Raw genomic sequence first — 27,727 nt, 5'->3', positions numbered from 1 at the left:
GTTGTATTTGTCACTTGGTTTGGGTCTGATCTTCAGGAGATTTAGGGCTCATATAGAAGCATTCTGGTTTTGGAAGTACCTGGGTGGCTCAGTTGGTTAAGCAACTGCCCTCAGCTCAGATCATGATCCTGGGGTCTTGGGATCAAGCCCCACTTTGGGCTCCCTGTCAGTGGGGAGTCTGCTTCCCCTCTTTCTCTGCAGCTCCTCATGCTTGTCCTCTCTCTCTCTCTCTCTCTCTGTCTCTCTCTGTGTCAAATAAATAAAATCCTAAAAAAAGAAAAAAAGAAGCATTCTGGTTTTTAACTATGACTAAGCTGCAAGTTGAAAGCTTGAGTTTGTTTTCTCTGTGCAAGTTCCTAGCACATGCAGAGATTAGCTATCTCCCATCACACTCCCTTGTACTCCCCTGCAGCCAGAGTCATTTGGTCCCCTGGGGAACTGGCGTCCTTCGATTGTGATTTCTTCACCAACGACAAAGGTGATAATTTCATTGATTATGATATCACCTCAAGACTGGTATTCCATTTCCTCTGGTCAAAGAACTCAGCATTGCATGCAAAGCCAAGGCATAACCAAACCCAGAATCCCTCATACCTGAGACCCACTCCTGCTGCCAAGTAGTCCAGCAGTCAGGTGCTCTCAGGACCACCAGAGATTCTAATACAGGTGTTGAAGGCTGGGTAAAGCAAAAAGGGAATCCAGAAGTAACCCAGGAGAAATCACCATAGGAACATCTAGCACCCCTAACACTTGGGGAACAGAAGAGGTCAAGGTTATCCGACTGTAAAAAAAAAAAAAAGAGAGAGAGAGCGAGAACCTAAAGAGAAAATGGGAGGCCAGGTCTTGCAGAGCCTGGTTCTGGGACTTCTCAAAGACTCAGAGCCATGAGCGTGCTGCCGCAGGTGCAGTGACAGTGCCAGCAAGGATAGTGAGCAAACAGGAGTCCCACCTCCTTTCCTGCTGACTCTCACTCTCCCCTCGGAGTCCCCTGGCAGCAGACCCAGGGAGAGGGGAGATTGGCAAGAGAAAAATGTGGCTTGCGGGTCCCTGGACCCAGCATCACAGGGCAGAGCAGGGCAAAATACATACACACCTGACACACAATGGCTTCATGACTAGTATGCCATGGAAAGAACTGAGGGAGAAGCAGGCAGAGGAAACAGCCATGACTCAGACTCAGACAGAAAGAAATGTAGCACATTCAGAGAGGAAAAAGGAAGCCAGAGGACCAAGAGCATAGCGAGCAAGCACGTGAGAAGAGGTGGGGAAATAAGCAGAGCCCATATCATATGGGACTTCCTAGACTGTGCTAATGTGTTTGGATTTTACTTTGAATATATTCAAAAATTCTTTCTTCTTTCTTAACTTGTTAAATCCTATTTATCTTTAGAGGTTCAGCTTATGTAGAAGGCAACCATCCTTTCCTAGTGATGTCTATTTTTTTTTTAAAGATTGTATTTGAGAGAGGAAGAGTGAACATGAGCAGTGGGGAGAAGGGGCAGAGAGAGAGAGGGAGAAGCAGATACCCCACTGAGCAAGGAGCCCAACGTGGGACTCAATCCCAGGATCCCGGGATCATGATCTGAGCCGAAGGCAGACACTTAACTGATTGAGCCACCCACGTGCCCCTCCCAGGGATGTCTTATATGGAATCATAATGGCCTGCTTACTTATCCGTGTGCACTGCTCTCCTGCCAGCACTGTTAGGGTAGAGAATTTGTCTGCCTGCTGGCAGTTGTAGTCTTAGAACTTGGCATAGTACCTTGGCACCTGCTATCACTCTCTATACATGTTTATTTAATGAAGTAATCAATGAACAAACTGTCTACCTGGGGCAAGTCTTCCCTGGTCCACTTCCTTAGTGATTTCAAGTATCCTACCACATTGTCCATAATTCATTGATTTAATTGTCCCCCCTCTAAAGGGGAACTTTGAGGACCAAAATAATTACTTATTACTCAAGGGTATCTTTTCAGTGCTTGGCACTCAGTAGATATGCATTACATGAATGAACAAGTGAATGAATGAACACATGAATGAATGAATGAATGAATGAATGAATGAATGAACAAGCAAAACAACCACATAACTGGAGCTCAGTGTAGATACATGGGTGTTATCTGCAAATGGATAGAATCCAAAGACAGTGAATTGGGCAGGAGGGAGAATGAATTCCTCTCCCTTCTCCTTCTCTCTTCTCTTTTCTCTCTCCCTCCCACCCCTCTCCCTTTGCTCCTTCCTTTCACATCAGACAGTGGGCACCTGGGTGGCTCAGTGGTTGAGCATCTGTCGTTGGATCAGGTTGTGATCCTGGGGTCCTGGGATCGAGTCTCACATCAGGCTCCCTGTGGGGAGCCTGCTTCTCCCTCTGCCTATGTCTCTACCTCTCTCTCTGTGTCTTTCATGAATAAATAAATAAAATCTTAAAAAATACACTTAAAAGAAAAAAGTAACGTATTGGGTAGGATGGTAAAACACATTACAGAATGATGAGAACAATGAGAGGGAGGGAAGACATAAAGATTTGAGTTTATGTTAAACATTCTCTGGGTTTGTTCACTCTCCTTCTCTCAAATACAATCTTTAAAAAAAAATAGACATCACTAGGAAAGGATGGTTACCTTCTACATAAGCTGAGCCTCTAAAGATGAATAGGATTTAACAAGTAAGAAAGAAGAAAGAATTTTTGTTAAAGTATGAAAGCATATTTCATACTGGGTACTACGTCTATTCGTGTCTATTTGTATTGGGAATTAAAATATCAAATATTTTAAATACGTCTTAAAATAACATATAATGTAATGTATAAAATATAACATAATGCATAATGTATGATAAAATCATATAACAAATGAGTGAATTGATTTCAAAAGTAAAGGGTCCCAAATTAAAAGGTGCTGTTCTCCATGTAAGTACCCTGAAGGCAGAGGCCACATCTGTTTGATTCACTGCCATCTTTTGGGCAAATAGCACTGTGCTTGACATCTATTTTTGTTCACCAAGTATTTGAGGAACAGGAAAGTAGGTGTAAGATGGTATTGTTTCCATTTTCCTAATGTACAAAGAGACAGACAGGAATAACAAATTTTACTTGGGATTTTTAGAATTTTTGTCTTGGCTGTAGAAGAGATTATGTGACCATTATGTGACCAAAATAATCACTATGTTTATTAAATAATCATTAATGGAATAATGTGCCTAATGTCTACTGACTGAATGGTATTTTTTGGTGACCTCTGACCATACCAAATCGAATATATTGATTATATTTTATTAGGCTTTTTTTTCCTCTTAAGGTCATTAATATGCCTGAAGACTATGTCAAATATCCTTTCTTTCAAGTGACAGAGTAAGAAGACACGCATATTCGTTCTTACATAAAACTAGACTTATATTCTGCTCCCTCCGGCACTCAATCCTGTATTATATCCAGTAAATAGTGGAATGAAAATTTTTAAGACTGGAAAGATGGGATTTGTAGTTGAAATTTGTTGTTTTTTGTTAATGCCAAAAAATGTATTTTATCTTCTGTTGAAGTATGAAATCATATGTTTTGAGTACTACGTCTATTCATGTCTATTTGTAGATTATTGTAAGTTAAGAAAAAAGATAGGAAAATAATTAAAAGAAACTTGTATAAGATGCAAATAAGCTATAATAGTGTGGGATGAACTCATTAAATTAATGGCATGAATGATTTTCATAATCAATGATGGAAATGACATGATATTTTTCTCAGAGAAGACATGAGACCACAAAAAATAGGAAGTGTTGTTTTCAAAATGCATGCTAATGTGGCACCACACCTCTCACTCCAGATAGGAGACTAAATACTAAGTAGAAAATAAAACAAAAATATGCATATAAGCAAGCCTATGTGCTTGCCTCTTGTGCTGGAGAATAAATAGAACATAACCAAGTACAAGCTTTTAAGTAGAGGTCGATCTACAGAAATTGTCATTTGCCCCCTAAGCTTACAATTATGTCATTAAATCACAATCAGGGGTGTTAGAAGGAGTAATTAGGAATATATTGTAGGGTTGCGCACTCATAAGAAATTTTTTATGGGAGGGAAAAAATCTTAAGCATTCACTGTTGGGAAGTCTCCTAAGACTTTTGAAAATCAAGCATTTCAGCCCATGAGGCTTTTATTTAGCAAGAACAGCAAAGGTGTGTGTGTGTGTGTGTGTGTGTGTGTGTGTGTGTTTTACTTTTATTTGAAGGTTGTTTAGTATCTTGCCTTTTTCATCTATGGCCTAACATGGTTTCCAGAGAGCTAATTAGTAAGTTTTTCTTTATATTTTTCTCAAGGAATCAATTCCAAGTTTCAGTTTGAAATCATGCCAGGTGCTTCATCTGGGTTGTTCAAGATAAATCCTGACACCGGAGAGGTAGTAACGACAGCCACACTTGACAGAGAGGTTCAGGAAGTTTTCACGCTTCGAGGTAAGGGGTCCCCGACTATGCTACTTTTGTAGCATAGTAGGCAGCAGGAGGTTAGTGGTGAAATTTTACATTTCTGTAGAGTGTCTTTAAGCACAATGTCATTGACCTAGTGCTACCAGTTAGTTTGGTCTGATGCGGTCTCCTTGGGGCAATATATTCTAGGCATGAATTAATGGCCACAATCTGTGCCACCTTTTATTTCATATCAGTACTCGTACGAGATGGAGGGGTGCCTTCATTATCCAGCACCACAACAATTCTCTGTACTGTAGAAGATGAAAACGACCACGCACCGGATATTACTGTCCCTGGTCACAACGTCGAGGTTCTGGAAAACCAAGAGCCAGGGGTTCTCTACACTGTTTTGGCTTCTGATATGGATGCTGGCAATAATGGAGCTGTCAGATATCACATAATTGGTAAGTATTTGCTCCGCAAAAATTCCCCTCAGAACATACCCCAAGGAGCACCCCGGTGGTTATTCTCTATGTGGTGTGTGTTGCAGTGTCTAAAGAATACACACTCAGTAAGGGCTGTTTGGTGCCACGTGTGTCCTTTCCACAGACACCCTGAGCCACTGGCTTTCAAATTCCTAAATCTCCCCTCAACAACTCTGGTGAATTTTTCTAGGGTAACATTACTGGATGTGCAGATGGAACACATAACTTTTTTTTCTATTTTTGTGTCTTTCATATGATCACTAATATTTTTATTATTTTGAGCCATCAAGACTTCTGTTCTTTCTTAAATGGAACCTAGAAGACACAGAAATAGACAGTTCCTAGATCTGAATACCAGCGTAACACTTAAGATCTACAACCACATCCCACCCTTGATCAGAGTCTGTAGGAAATTCTACCCAGAAGATCATTTTGTGATATTGCTCCCTTTGAATCAGAGGCACAAAACTTTCTGGCAAAATCAAGTTAGCATTTGTATGGAGAGAGCCACATCTTCTTATTCATCTAAAAGAAAAAGTGATCGAAGAATCTGATTTTTGGCATATGTCGGCATGCACGTAGAATGATAAAAGTTGAGGAGAAAGTAATGCTTCAGAGACTGCATCTGATGGGGAGAAGCTGCTTTCAGCTCTTGTAAAAACAGTTGTGGGACTAGCTTCTGAAAGCTATCACTTTCTATTTGCTAAAAATCCATAACCAGTGGCTTTTTCTATATACCATCCATTTTACTCCAAAATGAGAATGGCTTTATTGCCTTTTTGACTAATTATAAAGATGATACATAATTGCTATAACATAGAATATATATACAGATTTATGGAAAACAAAAATTTGTATCTTGCAGAGGTAACTCATTTATTTTGAAAAACACTTCTCCACAAACCTTAGTGAATGGAGACATCAATTTTACATATATTGGACAATTTATATATGCTATCTTGTTACCTCATTTTTTAAGTCCTTTTTAAATATACTATGTGATCTTTTCATATCAGTAAATATACATATATGTCAGCATTTCTAATGATGTCTCTTATTGTTGCATGTGTAAAATATCACTTATTTCATCCATTCCCTTTTATGGTCTTTTAGATATTGACCATAATAGCAGTCGTATTATTATAAAAATGCTGCAGTTGAACACTTACCCAATTATTTCCTTATGATAAATGTAAGTGGAGTTACTACATCCAAGGGCATATGTATTTAAAATGTCTGTGTGTATTGTCATCTAGAAGAACAATGCCCTTTCAAGCTAATTTGTATAAGCAAGCCCAATTTTGCTTCTTTTGCATTGGGTACTTTCTTTCCTTTGTAAACTCTGCTTGTTTTCTAGAACTTCCCAAACAATCTGTGGTTAAGGACCAGGGTTTGGATCTATTTTTTTTTTTTTAATTTTCGATCTGTTGTGCGCTGAAACTTTGGTAAAATGCGATAAATATGAATTACTCTGAGGAGAAAAAACACAAGGCATACAAAGTGCAAGCCCCAGAGTTATAAATCTGTGATGGTATTATGCAGACATAAAATAACTCCATCAAGTCTCTGTAAGATTTTCTAAATGCTTACTCTGAAATTCTGTGTCTATCTTGTCAGGCACTGATTACAAACAATCCCCAGAGTGCCACCCATCACTGCATTAGTATTTGTTCATTTTCTTCTTTTCCCCATACTGTCAGTTTCCCCTTCTATTGGTTTTATCCATCAATATTTATCAATCCTTCCCATCTTGAAATAAGTCTTCCCTCAGGTGTATCCCTTCACTGTCTCTTTTCCTTCACAATCTGTAGCTTCTTAAAAATTGTTGTGTACACTCTGGTTTCTGTATCTTTACCTTACTTTCATTTCTTAGCCTGCTATAATGTATATTCCAATGAAACTACCCCTGCAAAAAGACACTTGGGATCTTGCTGTTGCTAAATCCAGTGGATCCTTATCACTTCTTTTTTTTTTTTTTAAGAAAAAAAAAGATTTTATTTATTTGAGATAGAGACAGAGACAGAGAGAGCATGCACGTGAGCCAGGGGAAGGGCAGAGGAAGCAGCAGACTCTCCGCTGAGCAGGGAGCCTGACTCAGGGCTGGATTTCAGGACCCTGAGATCATGATCTGAACCTAAGGCAGATGTTTAACAGACTGAGCCACCCAGATGTCCCTCCTTGTCACTTCTTAATTTAATCGTACTGCTTTATGCCTTTATGCACCATGATCTGGACCCTTGATTCCACCTTGACTTCAGAAAGTCACTTTCTCCTGATCCTTCATCTGCCTTCCTAGACAAGCCTTCCCAATGTACTTGTTCTGTGGATGGTTCTCTGACTTATTGGAGTTTCCTGGGTGTTTTGTGCTTATTCTTTTACTTTTCTCATAGACACACTCTTACTGCGTCATTTCATCCCATCCTCATCTTCAGCCACCACTGGCACCCCTGTATCTCCTTATCTTTATCTGCATCTGAAATCTAAGCCCCATTAAAGGACATTTTTATAGTATATGTTGGCAAATTGAATTTAAATAAAATATTAAAATAAAAAGGGGCATTTTTAAAAAAGTAAAATAATGACTTTCATACAAAAATGAAATAACAGTTGCCAAAGATTTTTTTTATTTAAGTCATTGATTAATGAGCAAACAAAAAGATGTTAAAATTGGTCCAAGAGAATCCCAAGATAGACACACACACAACTCGCACACCCAGGAAATAAGGAGTTCTGAAATGTAGAGGAGGTTTACCTGCAGGACAATAACCAAAGACATTCCACTACATAATTAATTTGCATTTGTGGACAAGAATCTTTGCATTATTATCAGGTTTCAACAGTTTAGAGAGTGATAAATAGATAGAGCAGAGTGAAGGGAGAAGCCAACTGAAATGGCAAAGCCAGACCAGACATTCACCAATCTTTTTTTTTCACCCTAGCACACTCACTTCTTTCCCTCTCATTTCAAATGGTTTCATCTCAAGAACCCAGTTGTTATGCCCAACAACATCGCATTGCCAGTGTGTCCCCAACTGTACTCCGCACTCAGGATCTCCTTCTAGAGTCTCTGCCAGACACCTTGCTCAACTTATCCTTAGTGGAATCTTGAAAAACCATGTATTCCCAGCACATGTTTTTTTCAAGTAATTGACTAAAAATTTTTATTAGAAGTTTAACTAGTATTGCTCAGAATATGATAAATATTGGCATGTTAAAACAAACAGCTGTCACCTTTTAAAAGTATCAACTAGAATAAAAAATACTTTAAAAAATATACGTGAACTTCTAAAAAAAACCATACATATACTTCCCAGGCAGGGGAAGGCTTCTGTTCAAGGCCAGGCCATGCCCCTTACCTTCCCTCATTCCCACCAGCCCTGCCCAAGCCAAAGGTCAGGCCCAGACTCTTAGGTCAGGCCCACAGCTGAGAGTCCTGCACCCTGAGACACTGAGAGACTTAGACATCTTTCTAGAAGCACCCCGCACCAGCCAGGTCACCTGCCAAGGCACCATGCTCAAGAGATAGACTAGAGAAGATATACTAGAGGTAACAACATTACAGAATGTGGAAAGGACAGACTCAAGTGATTTTAGGTGATTTCTCAGACAGAACAATTTTCGGAGTAAGAATATGTAAACTAGGCTTCTGGGAATTACCTTAAAACTACTAGTTTCCAGATACTTCTTAGAAAACTTCATATGACCCCAAGGGTACTCTGATCTCATTTTAAACACAACTTCACTCTTTCACTCAAGCCTCATCATGAATCCTTCATCCCTTACTCCTTACTTTTGTCCTTAATATCTTCGGGATGTGTCCACTTCCTCTATGCACGTATTCATTTAGAACCTCCCGGCTGCTCAAGCAGAGTACGGCAATAGCCCCCTAACTTTCCTATGTTCTAACCCAGCTTTGTCATTGCTGTCCAGCTCCCTTCCAAAAGCAGAAATGTGACTCATGACCCTTTCCCTTCTCAAATCCTTCAGGAGCTCCCTATGGATGTCGAGGTAGACTCTTCAGCAGTGTACACAGGGTGCTTCATGACTTAGCCCCCTGCTTATCTACTAAATCTGAGTCTTTCCGCCTGACCGTCTCCCTATCCTCTGCACACAAATCCCCAGGAGACCCTGTGTTCTAGCTACATGAAAACATTTGCAGCCTTTAGTTCCCATAGTCCTAAGACTTCCCTCAGGCTCTCCCCTCTGCATAGAACACACTTTCCAAAACTCTTAGCCAGGCTTCCTCTGCTTTAGAAACCAGTTCTGATGTCACTTTTTGTAATAAACATTCCTGCCCATCCTCACACAGGACTGTGCACCCTTCCTCTGTGCTGCTGGGTGCCCTGTGCATATGATTTTCACTTTAATGTCCCAGTACTGACTCAATACTGACCCAGGTTCTTTCTGGACTGTAAATTCTTGCACACTGGGATCATGCCTTACTGCCCTCGCATTCCCAGCACCCAGCACATACTTGGCATGTGACAAGTTCTCCTTAAATGTTTGCTGAGTGAATGCATCATTTTATCAACTACAAATGCCACAGAAATGTAGATTTAACTGATCACCCCTATATTTGGTACAAATTAGTTGTGTTTTATGAACAGAATACAAATGCAAGTGCTTCTCCTCAGCCTCCAACCCTACTTCTGCTGTTGTTTTCTTGAATGCTGTTCTTCTTCTTTCCCCTTATGCCCCTGGCAGACGCACCATTCCCACTCTGTTTGGAATGGTGCATCTCATCCAAGAATATGCCCCTCATCCAAGACGTTGCCAGCAAGTCACTGAACTGTATTTCTCCTAATTTTTAGGATGACTTTAAAATGCCTTTGAATGTTTTGTTTGTTTGTTTGTTTGTTTTGTCTCTGTGTTCAGGCTTAAATTTAATTCTGCTTGGTACATGGGCAATAGGAAAGGGAAGATTTTTTTGGAGAATACAGAGAAGAATAAACATATCATCCTTCCTTATGTTGGAGAAGAAATAGACAAAAATTCTCCTATCTCTTACAGAAGTGTCATGATTCATGCACAAGGTTCATGGGAATGTAGAAGAGAATCAATGTGTCCACATTACTACTATGAATCTGTTCATTTGTTATTGATATCTAAAAACGGACATGATATCCTGTTTCTTATCCCATCTGGTATTGTTTTATTTCAAATAAAACAAACATTTTAGTCATTCAAGAGGAAAATATATGAAAATAAAAAGTTGTGAATACATTCACAAAAATCCATACTGCTGCAAATCAGTCTAAGCAAGTGTTCTAATTATTTGAATTAAGATAGATATTGAATTATATTATTTTGTGTATCCCCTGATAATAGAAGCTTCATGAGGGCAAGGCCTTTATCATGTCCACTGTTATATCCTCAATAGTTATAAAAATGCTGGATGTAATAATCATGAAACAGATTATTTGTTGATGAATGAATCCTATATATATATATAGGATTATATATATATGCTTATATATATGTTTCATCATATGTATGACTGATATATATCATATATACGCATATATATGAATCATATGTATAAGTATATATACCTAGCAGAGGGTTACTACTTCTTCAATTCAAATGAAATTTGAGTTTGAATTTATTTTCTTTAACAGATGGAAATACCGATGAATACTTTGCTATTAATGAAACATCAGGAGAACTCTCAACCACTCGAGCTTTGGACCGGGAGCAAGTCAGCAATTTTACCCTAGTCATCTTGTGCTCTGACCTGGGGGATCCACCAAGGAGCTCTCTAGTGCAGTTGCAGGTTAGAGTTTTGGATGACAATGACCATGGCCCTTCCTTCCCCACTCTGCTTTACCAGGCCTCCGTGAGAGAAGATGCCCAGGTGGGAACAGTGGTTCTTATGCTGTCTGCTGTGGACAGGGATGAAGGTCTGAATGGACAAACTGAGTATTTTCTAGTGGATGAGGCTTCTGGTGCATTCACCATTGATCCTGTGACAGGTGCTTTGAGAACCTGCCACACCCTGGACAGAGAAGCCAGATCTCAGCACACATTTAGGGCTGTGGCCAGAGACTGTAGTGTCCAAGGCTCTAGAAGCACCACAGTAATTATAAAAGTACATGTCACGGATGTTAATGACAATGATCCAGTTTGGGAGCAGAACCCCTTTGAAATTTTTCTTGCCCCCCAGGCACCTACTAACCAGACAACTGCTGTCCTGACAGCCAGTGACCCAGACTTGGGACCCAATGGAACTGTTGTTTTTAGTTTTGCAGAGACCCAGTCAATGTTTTCTATTGATAAGTATACAGGAGAAGTTCAACTTCAGCACCACACATCTTCAGAATATTTTCCGATCTGGCTGCAGTTAAAAGTTAGGGACCAGGGGGTCCCAGCTAGGACAGCCACTGGCCTCTTGGTCGTTCACATGGAAGGAGAAGATGTCAAGATTTCCTTCAATCACCCTCTATATACAGGGACTGTGACCGAAAATTGTGATGCAGGTGAGTGTCCCCTCAAGTCTTTGTATGTTGTACCTGATTTGGCAAAATGCTTAAAACTAACAATTATACAACAGGAGTGCTGTTGGAGATTAAGTTGCCAGTTTCTGAGTTCAGCCAATTTTTGATATGCTGATGTTCATCCATAGTACAGTATTAGCACGGTACCTTCAAATACAGTGAAACACACACACACACATACACACACACACCTTTATAGACAACAAAGAGTAAAAATACTGAAAAATAAATCATTTAGGGCTTTTGAAGTTTCAGTTAATTTAGGCTTACAATTAAAAAAAATTCTTTTTATTTAAATGTATCTGAATTCCTTAACAAGTGTATATTTCCTAAAGTACTTTCTTAGCAATACAATAAAAGAGGAGGTAGGTTGTGGTTAAATGCTTGGGCTCTGCCAGAGTTTATTTATTATCTTTTTTATTTTTTATTTTTTTAAAGAGATTTTATTTATTTATTCATGAGAGACACAGAAAGAGAGAGGCAGAGACACAGGCAGAGGGAGAAGCAGCCTCCATGCAGGGAGCCTGATGTGGGACTTGATCCCGGGACTCCAAGATCACGCCCTGGGCCAGAGGCAGGCGCCAAACCACTGAGCCACCCAGGGATCCCCTCTGCCCGAGTTTAAATCTAAATTCAGCCACTGTTCCTCCTTGGGCAGCTGCATCCTCTGAGCCTCAGTTTCCTAATCCATAAATTAGGAATAAGAATCATGCCTACCTCACTAGGTTCTGAAGCCTGAATAAGCTGGTTCATGTAAAGCACTTAAAACAGTATCTGACACATAGTGAACATGTAGTAAATAGAAACTACTAGTACTATTATCATTCATTTTGATACAGTCAGCAGTGGCTTTCAAACAGTGCAGTAATATCTGATCCCCAAAGAATTCAGCACAGCTCAGACCAGACTTCTGTGAACAGTAACTGTTTTTCCTAGTAACACTAAATTATTTTCCAATTATTTCCTTACATTTATGCCATAATGGGAAACGTAAATAAAAACTAATTTTAATTATCTTTCCAACGCAATGTGGGAAAAAAAAAAAAAAAACCCTCCCGTGTAGATACTTGTAAATTGAAAGACATTTGACCAGGGTAATTATATCTAAATAGAGAGTGGAGACAGGAATCTACTGATTCTTTCCACCAAGTAGGCAAAGCACAAAGAGGAGGAGTTTGGTTGCTAAAGGTGTGCTGTGTGCTGTGCACCTGCTCGTGGCATTTTTTTGTTTGCATTTTGTCTTTCATCAGGATTCAATCTCACTTTATCCATACCTACACAAGTTGTTACTTAAAAGACAACCTGCATTTTCTGAAATCGACTTACTAATTTCATAGTGAAAATACCTGTTACACATTTCATACTGCTTTCTCTATGAAAAAAGAATATTCAGTTTAATATTGAATATTAAATTAGGGTTGTTTTCAGTTACATTTTTTTTTAAGATTTTATTTATTCATGAGGGACAGAGAGAGGGAGAGAGAGGCAGAGACGCATAGGCAGAGGGAGAAGCAGGCTCCCTGCAGGGATCCCAACGCAGGACTCGATCCTGGGACTCCAGGGTCACACCCAGAGTCAAAGGCAGATGCTCAACCACCGAGCCACCCAGGCGTCCCTCAGTTACACATTATTAACTTGACTTTTGACCCTTTTCAGAATTATGGTTATCCCATAGGTCACTTCCTCAGAAGGCCTCTTATTGATTCTAAACATAATTAAGAGTAAATTGCAGTTATCTGCATCAAATGAAATAATAGTGACTTCCAACTTCTATTCTTATGTGTAACGAGACTTCCACATAAGCAGTGAATGTTTAACAATAAAATATACTCCTCGGGGTGTATTTCTATTACTCTTAAGATGCACACATTCCAACACCAGAGCAGAACCTGATGGAAAGTAAACAGTTTCTAAATAATATAACACAAAATACAATATATTAATCAATCTTGAAATTGATCTGATAAAATTACAGAACCTTTGAGCCCAGCCTTCCTCTGCAGTACAAATATGAAGATTTCTCTAAACATCCTTGACATGTGGTCTTATCGTCTCTACTTGAATATTTTGGTGACTGAGCACTTAGAAGGGTGGTTCTTGAAATTGGGTGTGAAACTAATGATCTGTAACCCACCCGGGGAAGTTTCTGCCTGCCTCATTAGGTCTGGGGCCAGGGACTGTTTTTAACAAGCTCCACTGAGGATTTGACTGCAGGGCAAAGTTGGAAAATCTTACTTGGAAAGTCATTCATATGTTGGAGGCCCAGCTCTGCTTCTTTTCTGTCTATCCATGAATCTAGTTCTGCCTTCTGGAGCACTCCACTGCTCTACACAGTTGCTTTTCAGATATTTTATTTGCTCCTTGCACATATATATATTTTTTAATTAGTATTAAGTGCCAGGTACTGTCTCCTGGGCTATATTCACGAATTTGTCCTTGTGAAGCTTACATTCTTTTTTTTTTCCCTCAAAGATTTTATTTATGTATTTGAGAGAGAGAGAGAGAGAGAGAGAGAGAGAAGGCACAAGCAGGGGGAGCAGGAGAGGGAGAGGAAGCAGCAGCTCCCCACTGAGCAGGGCACAGACCTGGGTTTGATCCCAGGACCCCAAGATCATGACCTGATCCGAAGGCAGATGCTTAAGATGCTTAAGCCACCAAGCCACCCAGGCACCCGTGAGGCTTACAGTCTAGCAGGAATAGAGGGACAGTGTCAATGAACATAATAAATAACTATATTTAGATGGTGATAAGAGCTATCAAATAAAAAAAATGCAGAGCAAAGTTAAGAGGGACTTGGGAGCTGGAGTAGGGGACAGATTTCAGTTTTAAATAGTAGGTAAAGGTGGGCATCGTGGAGCAGGCACATTTGAGCAAAGACCTAGAGAGAGGAGACAGTATTTTGGGGGGTAGAGGATTTCAGAAAAAAAAAAGGAAAAAAGTGGTGGGAGCCTGCCTGGTTTGTTCAAACAACAGCAAAGAGGATGTGTGGCTGGGACAGAGTAAGCAAAGGCAAGAATAATAGGAAAGGAAGTAAAAGGACTCACAGATCATGTGGGGCCTCGCCAACCACTGGGGGCACTTTAGGTTTTACTCAAGTAGTTTTCTCTTTAATTCATTTGGTTGTCCTTCACATAATAGGGCTTTCTGACCACTACTAGTACACATTCACATCCAATATAAATTCTCCAGAGTAATAGGGATTACATATATTATTCCTCAAAAAAATCAGCATGGGAAGTCATCACTGTTATCACACTTTTTGACATTAGTGAATGAAATTTCTAAATACTAAGTAATGTGCCTGGGCTTTCCCTAATTGTTAGAATATTCTTTCTCAACTCACCCGGGATCAGTTTGTTTGCAGAATTAAACCTAAATATAAGTCAATATCTAAGGCACCCCACAGAAAACATTTCAATACGAAATCAAGTTATGGATTAGTAAAAAAAAAAAGTTATGGATTAGTAAGTCTATTTGTGGTTGAATTCAGGACTGAATTAAAATAACACTAATAACAACTGCCATGGGAGTACAAGATTTGCACCTGTTTTTGTTTTTGCTACGTGCCATTCATTTGTAGGTCACAGGTTCACCCTGTTGATAGGAGGCAGCCATTTGGCAGAGGACTACCTTGACTCTAGCCTATTGCCCACCACTTGGGCAGCATCACCTCAAATCTGTACACCTTCAGTCCACTCGCAGCCATCACAATCGGGATTAGTCAGTAAGGTTAAGAGTAACGAGTCCGAGATAAAAGTTAGGGCTGGAGACAGTGAGGACCAAATTACTTTCTTACCTCTGATGATGGGCCTCCTATTTGAGATTAAATCAGAAAAGCTAATGAATAAATGGATGGGAAGCCTTCATCCAGCTGTCCACACCATTGTGTTTTCTTTGACCTCTGATCAGAATTGTTCTTCTTAGTCCTCTTGTATTTAGAATTATTGAATTAAATTTGACTGTTATCTTAATAGACCTTAACACTCCAAAAAATCAATTTATTAAATCTTGCTCATAAAGACGACTAGAAATACTGCTGGCAGTACCACAAGCATATGGAATCCATAAACATTCAGGTAGGTATACATATCAAGACGACTGAAACAATGGTTGGGACCTACACTGTGACATGTGTAAAGGACATAAAGTCTAAATTGAGAAAGGAGCTAAACATTACCCATAGAATAGGAAGGAGAAAGAGAAAAGGAAAAGATGACAGTTAAGAAACCATTGAATTGGGGATCCCTGGGTGGCTCAGCAGTTTGGTGCCTGCCTTTGGCCCAGGGCACGATCCTGGAGTCCCGGGATCGAGTCCTGCATCGGGCTCCCGGCATGGAGCCTGCTTCTCCCTCTGCCTGTGTTTCTGCCTCTCTCTCTCTCTCTATCATAAATAAATAAATAAATAAATAAATAAATAAATAAATAAATAAATAAATAAATCTTTAAAAAAAAGGGAACTATTGAATTTGATTAGATACAACTAACCTACACTTGGATTTCCTAAGCTGCTGTGAATAACAGTGACAAGGTGCACAACATATTGATTGACATTTCAAGCTGACCAGAGCTTTGCCTGGACCTAAATTCAGTTCAGACTGTTGGATCATATCATAGGCACCAGAAGGTGTTTTTTTTCTTTTTGCTTTTGAATTCCAGTGGTTTTAAAAGACTGTAAATCCGTTGATTAGTGCTAGTGTGGCCTTGATATAAATTAATTAATAAATAATGTTTTATAGCTTCCAGCATTATTTCCTCCCAAATATGTGTTCAATTTTTAATTTTATTTTCAAATTTAAAAATATGTGCCTATTGGAAGTTTAAATTTTCTGTGGGTTATTCAGATCCTATCAGTGGGTATCACTTGACATCCTGAATGAATTATTTTTTATCATAAATTTTCATCATCCTAAACTAATTTTTACATTTAAATATTCTTTTAAGAAAATAAAAAGCTAAGGGACACCTGGGTGGCTCAGTCAGTTAAGCATCTGCCTTCGGCTCAGGTCATGATCCTGGGGTCCTGAGATTGAGCTCCATGTAGGGCTCTCTGCTTCTCCTTCTCCCTCTCTCTATCTCTAATACTAACAAATAAATAAAATCTTAAAAAATAAAATAAAATCTTTCAAAAAGTTGAAACAAATGACTCTAATGTATTTATATTTATTTAACGTTTCTTTCTTGGAAAGCCCACAGGTTTGAATTTTGGTTAACATTGCCTTCATCTACTAACAACATTAAATTTAACATCAACTGCTTAAAATAATATATAGTTCAGTACATAGTTTCCATTTGAAAAGCAGATCCTTCATAGGTAAAGTTTCTTTAAGAGTTGGTCATGATATGTGCACTTAAAGAAAGAGTCACTCTCCAGGATACCATTTGTCTGTAAGAGAGAGGCTGCCCGTATAGCAACATGAAAGAAAGAGTTGAAATCCAAGTGATTCCCCTCTTTTTACTCTTGCCATTGTTCCTCTTCAACCCAGATGAGGAGAAATCTAACTGTCCTGAATTTTTTGAAGTGAAAAATCAACCACTTGCTTGTTTCAATCCATTAAGTAATTTAAATGAACCTTCCAGAAGCCAGCATTTATTTCTTGTTTCACTCCCAGTGCTTTGGGTATCCTGAGGTCACGATTCCCAGTGTGGACAATTCACAACTTCGTGCATTTCCTGTAGTGGCTAAGAGGGGAAGAAAATGAAATTATGAATTGTATTGATACTGTGATTAAAAGTTAAAAACTCAGACCTTAAAGAGCTTGAGATAAAATTAAAACATGATGATCCATAGGGGCATTCTAAGTAGTCAATTATCTATATTTAATTTTGTATCATAAACAAACCTGATTCTGATGGTTCAGAGGACAGCCCCTTCTTCTAGCCTTTTGGCAATTGATCCATTAAATTTTAGCTCTTACTCTTGGTAAGCTGGGCACATATATGTAGAGTATGGTGTGATGGAAGTTAGTGTAGCTACATGGGTCACACTCACAGTATAGGAGCTCTCTTTCTCCTCCTAAAAGTGGAGGGGATAAGGATTTCCTCGCAGGGCTCCTGTAAGGATTAAATGAAGTCATAGAATATGCTAGTCATTTTTTTTATTCTTTTTATGGCTATCCTCCTTCTGTCTCAAATCCTTTATAGAATTCTCTAAATTTCACCAAGTGTAAATTCTTACCAGAGCAACCAGTTATTACACAACAATTCTGTAACAATGGTAAAATACTTAGAATTTTTTAAAGCCCTACCATTCCATTCTGCTCCATTCTCTCTCCAAACAAGATAACAATTAGACTTTCCAAGGTGACAAAATTCTCATAATTTTAGAAGAGTTCCCATAATCTATGTTATCAATGACTTTGGGACAGGCCCCAACATATACATTTTTATGATCATGAAAAAAAAAAAAAAGAGAGAAGCAATTATTCCCTGTCATCCCTTTTTCATTATTTTATTTAAGGCCAGTCTTCTATGTGGAATGAAACTCATTGGAATGAATGCTATCTAACCGTTTCCAAACAGTATGGAATTTCATCACCTTACCTAAGACTAAGATAGCTTTGGAGGAGATAGAGAAGACTGCCTTAGGCAGGGTCAGCCGGCTCAGAAGAAGATAAACATCTCAGAGCACTTGGGTGTCCCAGTTGGTTAAGCCTCAGCTCTTGTTTTTGGCTCAGGTCATAATCTCAGGGTCATGAGATTGAGCCGCCAAGTCAGGCCCAGTCTTGAGGTCCATGCTCAGGGGGGAGTCTGCTTGAGATTCTCTCCCTCCCCCTACTTCCCTCTGTCTGTCTCTCTCAAATAAATAAAAATAAATCTTTTTAAAAAAGAAGGAGTGCTGATGGCTCAGTTAAGTGTCTGCCTCTGGCTCACGTTGTGATCTCAGGGTCCTGGGATCAAGGCCATGTTGGGCTCCCTGCTCAGTTGGGGGGGAGGGCGCTGCTTTCCCCTTTCCCTCTGCTGCTCCCCCTGCTTGTGCTTGCTCTCTCTCTTTCCCTATCAAATAAATAAATAAATAAATAAAATCTTTAAATTTTTTTTAATTAAAAAAAAGATAAACACCTCATAAGCCAGCTTTCATCTTTGCATATTAACCCCAGTCTCATATCTGGGCCTCAGCCATTATAGGCTCAAGGCCTTATCTTATTAACAAACTGAGGAGTTCTTCTCCCAGGATTTGGACTTACTAACCAATATAAAGGAGACTGATGTGTAGATCAGAATGTCAGTTTTTGATTGCCATGTGGATGACGATGATCATGCCAGGATAACTTGGTCTCTCTTTCTAGGAGAAAGGACACAGGAAGCCAAGCTCATAATCAGAAAATTGTTTTTTAATCCTAAACAGTTGAAGAGGCTCTCATGAGCTTTTTAGTGCAATGTTAATGGCCTCTAAATTACCAAAAAAGTGATAAAACAGCTGACTTTGGATGTCTTGTGAAAGCTGGGGAGAGATCTGAGTTAGGAGGGTACTATGGTAATCCACATGTAGAGATACCTGGGGAGCTTTTAAAAATTACTGCTACCCAGACATCCCTAGCCCCAAGCAATTAAATGAGATTCTTGAAGATACACCAGACATTGTGAATTGGTAAAAACTCCCATGTAATTATGCATGCAAGCCAAGGGTAGGGGTGGAGAGAGGGCCTGGAAGAAATCCAAAGTAATGATAATATCTTACAGAGGTTGAAGTAATGCATCTGCCAAGGAGACTGAGGTGGATGGGCTAGCATGTGCACCCGTGACAATTCCTTGGAGGGTTGTGGTAGGGGAGCAGGAAAGTGACACATTTAAGAAGCAGGAAGTGGCCAACAACTTCTGATTTGCAGCAGAGATTAGGTAAGATAAGGTCTAAAAGGTGACAACTAGCTCAGTTGGAGGTCTGTTCCCAAAGCAGAAGTGCATGAGGTGGTGGGCTGTCACCCAGCGCTCAAAGAACCTCTCATCCATGGAACTGAGGAGTATTGCCTGAGATGATCTGAGGATGCCACCTCGGTATAAGGAGGTGAGAACACAGTAAAAAGGAAGGCCTGTCTGAAAAGATAAGTCCATGCATCAAATATAAAGGACAAGACAGTAAGAGAAAATGACACAATTGGCAACATAAGAAGGTGGGAGAGTCCAGAAAGGAAGCTCTGAAAAATAAGTTTGCTTTGGTGAAACCGTTCAGGATTTGGCCAAGAAGAGAGACCAAGAGCTGAGACCACCTAAATGCACTCCAGAGTCATCTGTGGCTGCTTACAGAAACTGTGTGCAGCCAAATAGAATTTAGCAACTTTGGAGAGGATGGTAAACAGTAGGGAGAATGAAGTGTCTAGAACTTTATTTTAGAAGCCAAAATACAGTGAAATGTAGAGCAAAGTGGGGGTGGCGAGTTCAGTCTGTTTTCACAAGGCTTGGCCATGAAGGGTGACAAAGGAACGTGCCAATAGCTTGAGGAGCCCTGAGGATCAGAGGGGCATTTTGTTTTGTTTTTGAAAGCTGGAAGAGATTTGGATATTTGTGATTATAGCACTGTGAGGTTTACCAAGATACGTCATTTATATTTGAGTACAAACCAGAATAAAACACTTAGAAATATCAGAATTTCCTTTCTTTCCTTTTTGTTTTCAATTAGCATCTATCATTTCTGGATGTTGAACCCTGGTTTCGGATTCATGTATTTTAAGGTCAGCAATACATCTCCCTAAAGCTATGACAATCAAATGGAATCATTAAAATAGTTTATTAGAGTAATCATTATGTGGCAGCTAAAAACATCTTAAAAGGCATTTCTTTAATCTAAGTAAAGCATATTTTTAAGATTTTTTTTTTGAGGCATTTGCGTTGTTTCTTGAAGTAATTGGAAATATGCTGGGTATCTAACAACCAAAGTCGAGAATCATTTGTTTGGAAAAATTGTGCAACCTTTCTTTCTGGACATGTGCAGGCTCTGGATTCAGGCTGGCTTGGGAGCTGCAAAGGAGAAAAAGGATAGCCCTTGAAAATGATGGGAATTTGAAGTCTGGTCAGCAACCTAGGGATGCAGACTAGACAGGGAATCACTGGCAAATTAGGGGAGATTTAGCAGCATCGGGTCCACAGACAAGATTTGGAGTCTGATCCAATATTGAAGCAACACTGAAAACTCTCAAGCTCATGCTTTAAATAAATAAAATCTTCTGTAAAGCACAGAATTAGAGAGGTTGTAGGAACGTCAAGGGATCACTTCAGCACCCACCTATCCCTGAGTTGCTATGAGTGAATTTCAAACGATTGAATCCATTTATAGATAATCCTTCTTTTAAAATATTTGGCCACTAAAATCTGTAATCCCATTAATTTTTTTTTTTAATTTTTATTTATGATAGTCATAGAGAGAGAGAGAGAATGAGACAGAGACACAGGCAGAGGGAGAAGCAGGCTCCATGCACCGGGAGCCCGACGTGGGATTCGATCCCGGGTCTCCAGGATCGCGCCCTGGGCCAAAGGCAGGCGCCTAAACCGCTGCGCCACCCAGGGATCCCTGTAATCCCATTAAAAATACTTTCAGACTTAATTTTGTTTACTTCTCATTTCATGTATTAATTCTCTGCTGGCTTTCTTCCACATCTCTCTTTTCCTAAAGCTCACGAAAGGTCAATAAGCACTTTGTGTAGCTTCCTCTATTATTTCCTCAGGTGTTCGCAAAAGCAAATGTGTTCAAGATTGCAAACCATTTACGTTTTAAAACATGGTTTTCATCTGTTCACAGATTATGGAAAATTATTTATTTTGAGATTTTCCATGCTTTGTCTCATCTCAGGGGTGAATTGTTTGGAAAGCTTTAGTAACATATGTTCCGTCATTTTTTGATGATGGGAAGGTGGGACGGGAAAAAAATCAACTTTTCTTCCTTTTATTCATTGTGGTAAGAAATTCATAACAAGATTTACCATCATAAGTAGCCATTTTTAAGTGCACTGTACAGAAGTGATAACTTCATCGTTGTGCAATGGATTTCTAGAGCATTTTCATCTTTCAAAACTAAAACTCTATACTCACTGAACGACAGATCTTTCCTCTTCCTCCAGCCCCCTCAATCGCCATTCTACTTTCTGCTTCTAAGTGTAGGGCTACTTTAGATACCTCATATAAGTGGAGTAATGAAGTATTGTCTTTTTGTAACTGAGTTATTGATGAAATCAAGGTTAATCAGCGCCTATAACAGGATTTCCTTATTTTAAAAAAATATTTATTTATTTGAGAAAAAGAGGGTGCATGACCTGGATTGGAGGAGGTGGGGGAGGGATAGAGGGAGAGAGAGAGAGAGAATCTCAAGCAGACTCCTGGCTGAGGGCAAAGCCCAAGACTCTGAGATCATGACCTGAGCCAAAATCAAAAGTAGGATGCTTTACCAACTGAGCCACTCAGGCACCCCAGGATTTCCTTCTTTTTAAAGACTGAATAATACTTTACTATATGTGTATACCACATTTCTTTATCCACTCATCCATCCATCAAAGGACATTTAGGTTATTGCTATCTCTTGGCTATTATAAGAAATATTGCAGTGAACATGGATGTGCTGACATCTCTTTGAGAGCCTATTTTCAGTTCTCTGGATATATACCCAGTGGGATTTCTGGATCATATGACAGCTCTAATTTTAATTTTTAGAGGAACTTTTATATTGTGTTCCATACTGGGTACATCATTTTGTAACACCTACCAACAGTGTCCAAAGATTCCAATTTCTTCATATCTTTACCAATACTTGTTATTTTCTTGTTTTTATTTTTCTTTTATAGTGGCCATCCTAACTGATGTGAAGTGATACCTCATTGTGGTTTTGATTTGCATTTACCTGATGATGAGTGATGTTAAGCATCTTTTTAAAAACCTGTTGGTCATTTTTTTTTGTTTTCTTTGGGGGAATGTCTATTCAAGTCCTTTGTTCATTAAAAAAATTTTTTTTGCTCTTGAGTTGTAGGAGTACCTTGTGTATTTTGTAGATTAATTCATTATCACATGCACAGTTTGCAAATATTTTTCATAGGTTTTCTTTTCATAGGTTGAAAACCCCCTTTTCATAGGTTGACTTTTCACTCTGTTGATGGTTTGTTTTATTGTGTGGAAACTTTTCATTTTGATGTAGTCCCATTCATCTGTTTTTTTGCTTTTGCTACCTGTATTTTTACTGTGATATCCAATAAATTATTGCCAAATCCAAGGTCATGAAGCTTTCCCCCTGAAACTTCTCTTCTAGGATATTTACAGTTTCATGTCTTACATTTAGGTCTTTAATCCATTTTGACTTAATTTTTGAATATGTGGTAAAGTAAAAGTCCAAATACATTCTTTTGAATGTGGATATACAATACAATTTGTTAAAGAGACTAACCTATCCCCACTGTGTAGCATTGGCACCTTTGCCAAGATCATTTGAAAATATGCATGATGGTTTTTTTCTGGAATCTCTATTCTGTTCCATTGGTCTCTAAATATCTTAATACCAAGATTGTTTTGATTACTGTAAGTCTGTACTGTTGAAGTTAGTAAGTGTGAAGCCTCCAGCTTTCTTTTCCTTAGGATTGTTTTGGCTGTTAGAGTCATTTAAGATTCCATATGAGTTTTAAAAGTTTTTTTTCTATTTCTGTAAAAAATGCCTTGGAAAAAAAAATGCCTTGGGATTTTGATATGGATTGCACTGATTCTATAGATTGTTTTGGGTGGTGTGAACATTTCAATAATAGTGAGTCTTCTACTCCATGAACACAATATTTTTCCATTTCACTTCCTTGATTAAGTTTATCTTAATTTTTTTCCATGCTACTGTAAATGGGATTGTTTTCCTAATTTCTTTTCTAGATCATGCACTGTTAGTGCATAGAAACACAACTGATTTTTGTGTGGTGATTTTGTATTCTACAACTTTGCTGGATTCATTTATCAGTTCTAGCAGTGTGAGTGTGTGAGTGTGTGTGTGTCCATGTGTATGTGTGTGTGAGTAATCTATAGCATTTTCTATGTATATAAGATCATGTCACTAAATACAAGAATCATTTTATCCATTTCTTTTTTTTTTTTTCCAATTTTGGTGCTTTTAATTTCAAAGCCTGATTTCTCTGGCTAGGACTTTCAGTACTATGCTGCATAGAAGTGGTGAAAGTGGGCATCCTTGCCTTATTCTTGGATGAAAAGCCTTTTGCTCTCACTGTTGAGTAGGTTGTTAGAGCTATGGGCTCTTCTTCTATGGCCTTTATTTATGATGTATGCTAATTGCCTTATGTTCCTAGTTTACTGAGTGTGTTTATCATGAGTGTGTTGAATTTTGCCAAATTCTTTTTCTGCATGTATTGAGATGTATTGAGGTGATTTTTATACTTTATTCTGTTAAGGTGCATTGATTGATTGAATTTCATACATTAAACATTGAACCATCATTGCATCCCAGGAATAAATCCTATACTGTTATGACTTACGATCCTTTTAATGTACGGTTTACTAGTATTGAATTGAGGATCTTTGCATCTAGATTATAGGTTCCTTGTGGTGTCTCTCGTTTTGGTATCAGAGTAATGCTGGCCTTATAAAATAAATTTGCAAGTGTTGTCTTCAATTTTTGGAAGAGTTTGAGAAAGATTGGTGTTAATCTTTAATGAAAGATTGGTTTTCACCAGTGAAACCATCTGGTTCTCTTTATGGGAAGGTTTTTGATTATTGATTCAATCTCCTTACCATTTATATATTTATTCAGATTTTTCTCTTTCTTCAGATTTAATAGAATGTGTGTGTCCAGAAATGTATTCTTTTCTCCTAGGTTGTCTTATTTGTTGGTGTGTCATTGTTTGTAGTAGTCTCATGATATTTTTTATTTCTGTGGCATCATTTGTAGTATCTCCTTTTTCATTTCTGATATTTGTAATTTGAGGCTTCTTACCTTTTTTATCGAGGCTAAGAATTTGTCAATTTTGCTGATTTAAAAAAATTCTTAGTTTTACTGATTTTTTTCCTCTTGTTTTTTTCCTCTCTATTCCACTTATCTCTGTTCTAATATTTATTATTTTTTTCTTTCTGCTAACTTTGGTTTTAGTTTGTTCCTTTTTTTAGTTTCTTGAGGTGTAAAGTTAAGTTATTGATTTGCAGTCTTTCTTTTTCTTCCTTTTTTTTCAAAGATCTATTTAACAGAGAGAGAGAGAGAAGGAGGGAAGAAGAGAGGGAGGGAGATCTAGAGGGAGAGAGAGAGAGAGAGAATCCTCAAGTAGACTCCCCGTTGAACACAGAGCCAGATGTGGGGCTCGATCCCAGGACCTTGAGATCATGACCTGAGCTAAAATCAAGAGTTGGTTCCTTAACCAACTGAGCCACCCAGGTGCCTCTCTTTCTTCTTTTTTTAATGTAGACATTTATGGCTATAAAAGTCCCTCTTAGTATTGCTTTTGCTATAGCCCACGTTTGGTATGTTGTGCTTTTGTTTCATTTGTCTCAAGATAATATCTAATTACCTTATAGATTTCTTCCTTGGCCTACTAATTGTTTAAGAGTGTGTTATTTAATTTCCATGTGTTATGAGTATTCCAGTTTTCCATTGCTATTGATCTCTACTTTCATTCCATCGTAGAAAAGATACTTGGTATGATTTTAATATTATTAAATTTGTTAACAGTAGTGTGGTGCCCTAATATGTAATCTATCCTGTAGAGTGTTCCATGTGCACTTCAGGATATATATGGGAATGTGTAATATACTTGGGAATGTGTATTCTACTTTTGTTGGGCGGAGGGTTCTGTGTATGTCTGTTAGGTCCAATTAATCTATAATATTATTCAAGTTCTCTGTTATCTTATTGATCTTTTGTCTGGTTGACCTATCCATTATTGAAAGTGAGGTATTGAAATCTTCTACTATTACTGTGTTACTATCTATTTCTCCCTTCAATTCTGTCAGCGTTTTCTTTATATATTTTGATGCTCTGCTGTTAGTTGCACATATATTTATAATTTCTTGATTTTCCTGGTGAAAAAAAAAAAAACCTTTTATATAACTCTGTCTTTATCTCATGACAGTTTTTGACTTAAACTCTATTTTGTCTGATGTAAGTATAACCACCTTTGTTGTCTCTTGGATACTATTTGCATGGAATATCTCTTTCCATCTTTCCTCCTGCAACCTATGTCTGTCTGTATATCTAACATGAGTTTCTTGGTGGCAGTTTGTACTTGGATCTTGGTTTTTTTAATCCATTCAGCCATTCCATGATTCTTTTTTTTTTATATTTTATTTATTCAAGAGAGACAGAGACAGAGATAGAGAGAGAGAGAGAGAGAGATTGGCAGAGACACAGGCAGAGGGAGAAGCAGGCTCCATGCAGGGAGCCTGATGTGGGACTCAATCCTGGGTCTCCAGGATCAGGCCCTGGGCTGAAGGCGGCGCTAAATCGCTGAGCCATCCAAGCTGCCCCATTCCATGATTCTTGATTGGAGAATTTCATTGATTTACATGTTTAAAAATTACTGACAAGAAAGGACTTATTACTGCCATTTTTAAATTGTTTTCTGTATGTTTCTGATCTTATTCTTCTTTTCTTCTCTTGCTGCCTTCCCTTGTGTTTCATTGGTTTTTCATAGTGACATGTTTTGAGACACTTCTTATTTCCTTTTGCATTTCTTCCATAGGTATTTTCTTTGTGGTTACCATGGGGATTACATAACACATCTTATAGTTTTAACAATCTATTTTAAACTAGTAACAACTTAGCTTCAATTACATTTAAAAAATCTGTTCCTTTCCCACTTCATGTTACTGATTTCATAAATTACATCTTTTTATATTTTTATCTATTCACATAGTTTTATAGTTATATTATGCTTTTATCTCTTAAATTTTATACCAGAATTAAAAGTGATTTATATACCATCATTACAGTGTTGTGAGATTTGTTTGCTATTTGTCTATATATTTACCTTTACCAGAAAGCTTCATATTTCCATATGCTTTCACATTGTTAATAGTCTCCTTTCTCAACTGGAAACATTTAGCATTTCTTGTCAGACAGGTTTCGTGGTGATGAACTCTCTCAGCTTTTTTTTTTTTTTTTTTTTTTTAATCTGAGAAGATCTTTATTTCTTTCCCATCTCTGAAGGGCAGTTTTTCTGGATATAGTATTCTTGGTGGCAGGTTTTTTTCTTTCAGCCCTTTGAATATATCATACCACTCCCTTCTAGTCTGGAGTTTTCATAAAGGCTTTTTGAGCCATATACTATCGTTTTTCATTCAGTGTCTATAGAGGATGAGGATGAGGACTTTATTCAGCCATCTTGCTATGTCACTCCCAACTTTCTTTCTTAAATGACTGAAATATGTTCAGCATTTCAGTGGCAGGATGATTCAAAACCATCCGAATGCTTTAAAAAATATGAAGTCAATAATCAATAAGAAAATACTTTTGTTGCTTAGATATGACAGAAGTAAAACTCTAGAAGTACTTACTCATGAACAGCTCTGAATAGAATGTTTTTATTATTATTTTACCTAAATACTTCCATGAATATTGATTTTTATAACATTAATCTTTGCATAATTCTGCTATTAAATAGTTCACTGCTGCTGTAGATATTATTAATTTTTCAACTGCATTTTTGTAAAGAAGAAAAAAACAAGAACATTGAATGTATTATACTTTTTCATGCAATGTTAGGCTTAAATTCATAAAAGCTGAAAATGTAAATGTTTTTATGTTTCACTTGGTTCAAGGGAATTAGAGGTACAGTGTTGGTTTTCATTTTATCATTTCTACCTTGGTATGAAATGAGCAGTAATTGCAAATCTTCTCTAGATGCCCAGAGATGACTTTTATTTAAAATGTGCACATGGCACCTGGGTGGCTCAGTCAGTTGGGTATCTAACTCTTGATTTCAACTTACGTCATGATCTCAGGGTTGTGAGATCAAGGTCCTCATCAGGCTCCATGCTCAGTGGGAGTCTGCTTGAGATTCTCTCTCTCCTTCTCCCTCTTCCCCTCCCCTAGCTTGTGTGCTTTCTCTGTCTCTCAAATACAGACAGACAGACAGACAGACATAAAATGTGCACAATAAGCTGTGGTGTCTGGCTGGCTCAGTTTGTGGAGTGTGCAACTCTTGATCTCAGGGTTGTGCTTTTTAAGCCCCATGTTGGATGTCGATATTACTTAAAAATAAAATCTTTAATAAATAAAGTAAAATGTGCATGATAAGCCAAGACCTAGAAGGATTCAAGGCCCTTCAGTTATTTCCTCTTTCGGGGGACAGTCTCAAATTTAAACTTCATCTGAGTAAGAACATATATAAACATTTGCAGTTCTTTGCTGACTTTAGCATCTAGTATGAAGTATTTTGAATGAAATTCTGTGTG

At 38.2% G+C, this 27,727-nt stretch overlaps 1 protein-coding gene and 1 long non-coding RNA gene across 2 annotated transcripts in view; one reads left to right on the top strand and one right to left on the bottom strand.

Moving 5' to 3' along the window:
* Window positions 1-27,727, top strand: part of DCHS2 (dachsous cadherin-related 2) — a 226,643-nt gene that overhangs the window by 161,006 nt on the left and 37,910 nt on the right. The window contains exons 11-13 of the mRNA XM_038559070.1: window positions 4,312-4,446; window positions 4,656-4,865; window positions 10,505-11,362. Coding sequence (XP_038414998.1) covers window positions 4,312-4,446; window positions 4,656-4,865; window positions 10,505-11,362 — 1,203 coding nt within the window. The remainder of the gene's footprint in view (window positions 1-4,311; window positions 4,447-4,655; window positions 4,866-10,504; window positions 11,363-27,727) is intronic.
* LOC111090103 lies at window positions 16,525-17,527 on the bottom strand. Its single transcript, XR_005370911.1, has 2 exons — window positions 17,221-17,527; window positions 16,525-17,059 (listed from the first exon to the last, which is right to left on the bottom strand). It is a non-coding gene; the product is annotated as an uncharacterized LOC111090103 (long non-coding RNA).

This window comes from Canis lupus, chromosome 15 (assembly GCF_011100685.1).
Source record: "Canis lupus familiaris isolate Mischka breed German Shepherd chromosome 15, alternate assembly UU_Cfam_GSD_1.0, whole genome shotgun sequence".
Classification (NCBI taxonomy): Eukaryota; Metazoa; Chordata; class Mammalia; order Carnivora; family Canidae; genus Canis; species Canis lupus.
This window is presented reverse-complemented; position numbering and strand designations above follow the sequence as displayed.